The 6,738-nt window shown below is 42.1% G+C and overlaps 1 protein-coding gene across 1 annotated transcript; it reads right to left on the bottom strand.

Annotated features, from left to right (window-relative positions):
• Window positions 1-3,116: 3,116 nt before the first annotated feature.
• On the bottom strand, window positions 3,117-6,522 carry CXCR4 (C-X-C motif chemokine receptor 4). The gene is made up of 2 exons (XM_062606185.1): window positions 6,364-6,522; window positions 3,117-4,728 (listed from the first exon to the last, which is right to left on the bottom strand). The coding sequence occupies exons 1-2, from the start codon at window positions 6,400-6,402 to the stop codon at window positions 3,667-3,669; spliced, it is 1,101 nt and encodes a 366-aa protein (XP_062462169.1). The 5' UTR covers window positions 6,403-6,522; the 3' UTR covers window positions 3,117-3,666.
• Window positions 6,523-6,738: the final 216 nt, after the last annotated feature.

Genomic DNA, 6,738 nt, shown 5'->3' with positions numbered 1-6,738 from the left:
GAACTCCACCTTATTCACTGCCCTCTATAGCCTGCATACATTAGCTCCAACACCCCCATTACCTCCCTTCGTCTTTTCACATGCTCCTCTAATGTGGACTCTGTACAACCTGATTAGGTAGAGTAAAAATATACCATAAAATAATGGATTATAGTGTCATTTTATCCCACTGCTTTAAGTATTCTGACTTTACTTCCAAACAGCATTTCAGAGGAAGCAAAAGTAAGTTCACGTACATATTCTGTTCTTGGTTTAGCCTTGCGTGGTCCAAAGGATTTCTAACTAATCTTAAACACTGAAAACATGTGCATTATAGTATTAGGTGAATATTCCTGGTTTGGTCCAGCATTGCTGTTAGCACTTTCTAACAACCATGGCAAAATATTTAGTGCCTGAATTCTGTAGAAAGAGTCTTTGTAAATAGATTATAAACCTTTTAAATTACCATGTAACACTTTTAACTGTTTTGTAACGAATACTCACATTTGTTTTCTGTTCCGTATCTTGAGTTGCATGCTTAAAATTACTTGGGCACAGCTATTATTTTATTACATGAGGAAAAGGCTGAGACTATGCCTTGAGTGTATCTTGAAGAATGTTGTTAATGATCGTTCTGTATACTGGAGAGGAATAATTTGGAAAAATATTTGGAAAGTCTCTTCAAAAACTTTGGAAAGTTCTTGATGTATGTGGACTTGTCCTATGTATAAATTACAAGATTAGGTCTATTCACCTTTGTTACTTAACTTACATTGTAAGAAATGCATTTACTGGGACTACTTCTGACTCACAAAGATGTAAAAGTCATAGCCTCAAGAAAAATCAGCTTAAAGGTGATTTTTTTTAAAGGGGAATAAATTAATATTTTTTTTACAAACATGGTATATTTGGAGTAGCTCAGTGGCTTTAGAAGAAATCTGCCTTATTTGCTCTGAGGTAAAAGGACAGAACTGAATTCGTAATTTCTTACTATGTTCCCTTATGACAACTTAATTCAATTTGCAAGTATTTGCTTTGTAGACAGTACAAATACATATTATAGTAAAATAAATTTTAAATAAAATTATTTAAAAAAAAAAAAATTTGCTTTTGACTCGCATTCCTTGCTGGAGCAAAGCCATAATGATCTTGGAACTCCTTTTTAACAAGTTCTTCTGTCCAGTTTCACTAATTCTACTGAAAACAATGGCAGTTTCATGCAATTAATGTAGGTCTCATCCCTCTGGGCCAAGGGTTATGTTTTAATTTTGCTAATTTATTTTCTAAGCAAATGCTTTCTGTTGCTTGGTTAGTGTCCTTTTAGTGGTCTTTGGCAGTAACATGGACTGCTGAGTTTATTCTGTTTTACTCTTTCCTGCTAAATCTCTGCTTGAGGTAACAGTTGGCTGAGTGGAGTATAATGGGAAATAAAAGCTAAGTTAATGCTAAAGGGCTCTAAACATTTCCTCAACAAATAAGCAACAGTGTGTTGATAGCCAATAAGTATTTTATAAGTGCAATTAAATCACAGTGATTGATTGGGCTGGGTGAAAATCAGAATCATTTAAAACAACAAATTCTTCACGGGGGAAAGCCTCACTAAATTAAGAAAACACACAAATGAACAGCAAAAATAAACCACTTAAGAAGTTCTGCCCCTATACTATGTTTTCCTAATTTCTCCACTCTGTTAATGAGGAACAACCTGATGAAAGTGAGACCTTTTGTTTCTTGAGAGTGCATCTTTTCTGTTGTTAATTTATGTTGAGTGAAGATACATATTAGAGGTAACAGCTGAAAGTTTAATTGCTAAAAGGGGGTACCTGCTTCCTCTTCCTTTTATCTCACTTTTCTCTCCCTGTGCCTGGCTCAAAGTTACTAGGTCTTGCACTTTTGTAGAGCTTGATGGGTTCAAGTCACTAAATTGCTGGATAGTTATTTTTTTTTCCTGTCAGATTAATTTTGTGTTGGTTCAGCAACTGAATCAGCTCAACACAAAATCAGATGACTGCTACTTCATTGCGAAGGAAAGTGTGCAGGATGTAACCAGGGTTGCAGTCTCCTTTCAGGGGAGGGAAGTTGAAAACCAAAAGGTCTAATATTTATGAAAAGATCTAAAATAAACCATCCCAATTTAATACACAGTTTAGTACAGCAGTACATGCTTCAAAATCACTAGGGTGCCGTACTCCAAGCACATTCTTTCTGGGTAATATCATTGCAATACCCATGTTGCTTATTCCAGTTCTGTGTGACTAGTAGTTTTTTTTCTTTTTGCCTTCCAAACTGTTAATTATTTCTAAATCAGTAAGTTGTTTGGGTTGTTGTTTTTTTGCTTGTTTGTTTGTTTTTTTAATATGGGAACATATGAGTATTCTCCATGGCTCTGTTCTCTGGGGTATTCATTACTTGTGAATGCACTATACTAGCAACATACGACTAACTTTAACAACAACTGGAAATTCTAATCTGGCTGATTCTGGTTTAAAAAAAAAATAAGAAAAAGAAACAAAAAAACCCTGGTGAGAACTGGTACACATCCTGGATTTTCAAAAAGAATGTTAAGATTATATTATCTTAACAAAATCTGGATGTAGACAGGATAGGGAAAGCTCTATAGAGAAAAAAATTATCTTTCACAGGGGAGATACACCAATTACCTAATTTCTAGTCCAAATAAAACATCAAATAGCAGAATGGCTTTGATTCAACTACTTTTGATTACTACTAACGTGAAAAATTTGGAAGCACAGTGAAAGGCAGAAGAAATATAGGATTGACTTTATATTCACGGCATAAAAGTTGGTCACAGGAAGTAATTTTAGTTAAGATTCCTAAGAGGCTGTAAATTTTAGCAATTGCTTAGATTGGTTTTCATTTCATGTTTTGCCCTCAAAAAGTTTCTGTTTAAAATGGTAGTTTAAGTCATTCTAAAGATAATGTTAATTAGATCAAATGTATTCTGGTGAAAAAACAAATTACTTAGAACTCACAGGTGTCAACTGAATAATCCGTATGTCCTGAAACTAATTTTCCTGGTTTTCATGCAAAAACCATCAATTTTCAAAGAAATTCTTGTGCATTGAGAATTGTAAATAAAAGCATTGAGAACATTTAACCAGAAATACAAATACCACTCAAGAATTTTTTGTCATATACTTTTATTTACCTTGAACAGAAAGTTTTGCAAACCATCAATTACTGAGAATGGGGGGAAAAAACCCCTAGCATATAACAGAAAAGGCTTTGGTTATAAGTGCCATTTCTACAGCAGAGTTAAGCTATTGTAAACCAAACATCTTGTAGTAAGGTAAAAATATCCAGCCAACTTTTTAAGAATTTAACAGCAACACTGAAAACATTTACATATAAACAACAGAGAAATATTTTCTAAGCTTTTAACACTCACTTTGCTACAATCCAGAAGTGTTTAGTTCACGTATCTATACATACAAACCAGCACTAAAACTTTCATGAACTAACCACTTGTCCGCAGGACCTGCCTAGACAGTTTGTCATCAATATGAAAGGTTTTTTTATATATAAATAAGTCAATTAAACTTCACAGAGACTAAAAGAAACAAAATAAAATCCCAACTGTAAATAAATCTGTACATTATGGTCAGTCTTATTTTTCTGAAGTCTTGCGCAACTTTAAAGTGTCTATTTTGATGGCAAGGAGCAGCGTTAGCTGGAATGGAAGCTTGAAGACTCAGACTCTGTAGAAACAGAAGAATGTCCCCCACGTTTGCTTTTTGAAAGAATCTTGAGGCTTGATCCTCTGCTAACTGATGTTAAGGCATTTTGTGCTGATGTTTTGAACTTGGCACCCAGGAAGGCATACAGAATTGGATTCAGGCAACAGTGGAAGAATGCCAGAGCTTCGGTAATAGAGATCCATTTATGCACTATTGTCTCCAAGCTGCAACGGTGTCTGATGACTCCTAGCAAGATGAATGTGTCAATGCTGATGCCAATATAATATGGCAGCCAGCAGGCAAAGAAGGCAAGGATGAGGATAACAGTTGTCTTCAAGGCTTTGCGCTTCTGGTGGCCTTTCGAATGTGACAGCTTAGATATTATAATACAGTAGCAAGTCAGGATTATTAGACCAGGCAAGACAAGTCCTACCAAGATATGCTGAAATCTGAAAGAAATCAGCCAGTTTTCATGAGGGTACATGCGATCACACAGGTATTTTCCTTCTACTTCACTAGTACTGGCAAAAATTATATCAGGCACTGTCAAAAGCACAGCTGGTAGCCAAACACCCACATACACCACCCTCTCAGCCAACAGCTTTCGTGGTCGTTGGCTGTTGGTAGCATGGACTATTGCCAGGTAACGATCTAAACTTATAAAAGCCAAAATCAAGACACTGCTATAGAGATTGACTGTGTAAATGACATGAACTGCCTTACACAGAACATTCCCAAAGTACCAGCTAATGGCTGCATCCACAGACCAGAATGGCAAGGTGATGACGAAAAGGAGGTCAGCCACAGAGAGGTGCAGCCTGTATTTATCAGTCATGCTTCTTTGTTTCTTCTGGTAGCCCATAACAACAATAACCAATCCATTGCCGATTATTCCCGTTAGGAAGATGATGGAATAGATTGTTGGCAAGAAGATCCGGTTGAAATCGGCATTTTCATGCTGAAAGCATGGCTCTCCATAGTCTCCATAGTCACCTGAACCAACCTCATCCGTGCCATTATCAGAAAATTCAATTATTAACCCAGAGGACAGCTAAAATACAAGAAAATAAAATATTAGATGTTAGTTCATTTGCAAAAGCATACTATGACAGTATGTTTAGAGTTGCCTGAGAAGTCTCCATCATCATGATTAGGCAAACTTTTTGAAAACCAGATGGAAAAACATGGTTTATATATATACACACACACATATATTTAAAATATACAGCAAATAATAAGTTAAAAAACTTCCTTTGTCTTTCTCTAAGGAGCAAGATCTTGTAACTAAGGGCAGGAGATGACATGTAAAAGAGAAGTAATGGCTATTCCCAGAAATATTGTTGTTTCTGGACAGTTCAGTACTCTAATCAGACACATACTACAAATGGAAAAGCCCAGAAGTGCCAGATGCAAGAGGTTAGTCTGCACAGAATATTACCCAGGACGTTTTAACTCTTACAAGAGAGAGCTATAAAAAACATCAGTGAGAAATAAATGCTGCTGCTCCAAAGCCCCTTCTCATTAAGGCGATGGGATCAAGAAAAAACGGAGAAGGTACCCTTGGCTGATGTAATAAAGAATTCCCTGCTGAGAAGCAATTGACAGCTTCTCACACAGAGCCAGGGAAAAAAAGTCCCCAAAGCCCATAAAGAAAAGAGGTGACCCTAGGCAGGGGAGCTCAAAACCCCATGGAGGGCCATCCCGATGGGAGCGTTGCCCGCCCTTAGCGGTGCAGGGCAGGGGCAGAGCGGGCTTAACTAAGTACGGCAGTGGAAAAAGGAAGCGAAATTCTGGTGAAGGCATGAAAGCACATCAGGAAACCACCAACGGTTTTGGCTACCGCGCTAAAAAGCAATGCAGGCGGGCGAGTGCCACCTGGCTATGTACAGTTCCTCTGGTTTTCAGACTGTAGTTTCCACGCGTGCCAAAAACTCCTGACCTCCGTGCGGGATGCAGCCCGAGGATCCGCACACGCGGGGCAACAGCTCCGCTCGGGCATCACTGTGGATTAAAGCTGAGACTTGCCCGAGATCTCCGGTTTGCTCCCAACTACTCTGAAAGCCCCGTGGCAGAACAGCTGCCCTCAGAAGATGGGGAGATGGCTGTTTCGTCCCGAGGGGACGCCGCTCGCGGCCCCACAGTGCCCGCGTTCAGGACGGGCACCGGGCAGAGGGATGCCATTCCCTGGAGTCAAGATGACTCCAAACTTCATCGCTGGTTTCCCCCCTCCCTTATCGTTCCCGTGTCTCTAACCCTTCTACCGGAGTGTTTCAGCGCACAGAGACGCCGCATGTCATTTCAGCTGACGGCCAAGCAGCGAAGCCCGAGCAAAGAAGCAGGGGTCCAGCAGCGGTTGCAGTCGTAGCAAGGTCAGAAGCGCTGCAGCAGAGGCACGAGTTCTGGGCCGAGCCCTGACCGTTCGCACACCACGGACCCCCGCCTTTACGAGGGCTGGAAGGCGAGAGGCGGCGTCCGGCTCCGCGACTCCCGTCACCCGCTCCCCTCGCGCCGCGGGGCGATCCCCGCCCGCCGACGCCCGCGGTCCCTGCCGAGGGCACCTTTGTTTGCAAACAGCGTGCACATGTGCGGGAGCGGCGGGGCGCGGAGGCTGCCGCTCCCGCGGAGCAGCGGCGTCGAGCAGCCAGCAGCCGCGGTCCCGCCCGCCGGCTCGGCTCCCGGCACTTACATCCAGGCTGTCGAGGCCGTTGTCCATGCTCTGAGCCATCTAACGGTTCTGGGCTCTCGGGTTGTTGTTGTTGCCGCTGCGCCTCTCCGAGCGGCTGCTCTCGCAGCTGGACCAAACACACGCCCCGGCTCCTGTGGCGGGACGCGACTCTTATAAGTCCCCCCCGCTGCCCCCCCCCGCCCCGGGGCAGCCCGTGGCTGGCTCCTCCCCGGCTGGTGTCACCGCGCACCCGTGCTCCGGCGGGCGCCTCGGACCGGTCTTTGTCTGCCGCCCCAGGGCATGGGACCTGCACTTGCCCCGAGTGCCCGCGGGGGCGTTGCTCCTCACAGGGGCGTTTGCCGCCCTTCGATTGATGTGTTCATGCAAGCAGGGTTT

Source organism: Pezoporus occidentalis, unplaced genomic scaffold, assembly GCF_034315485.1.
Source record: "Pezoporus occidentalis ecotype Australia unplaced genomic scaffold, CSIRO_AGI_Poc_V1 ctg12, whole genome shotgun sequence".
NCBI classification, from domain to species: domain Eukaryota; kingdom Metazoa; phylum Chordata; class Aves; order Psittaciformes; family Psittacidae; genus Pezoporus; species Pezoporus occidentalis.
The sequence above is the reverse complement of the archived record's forward strand: the minus strand, read 5'-3'. Positions and strand labels throughout refer to the sequence as shown.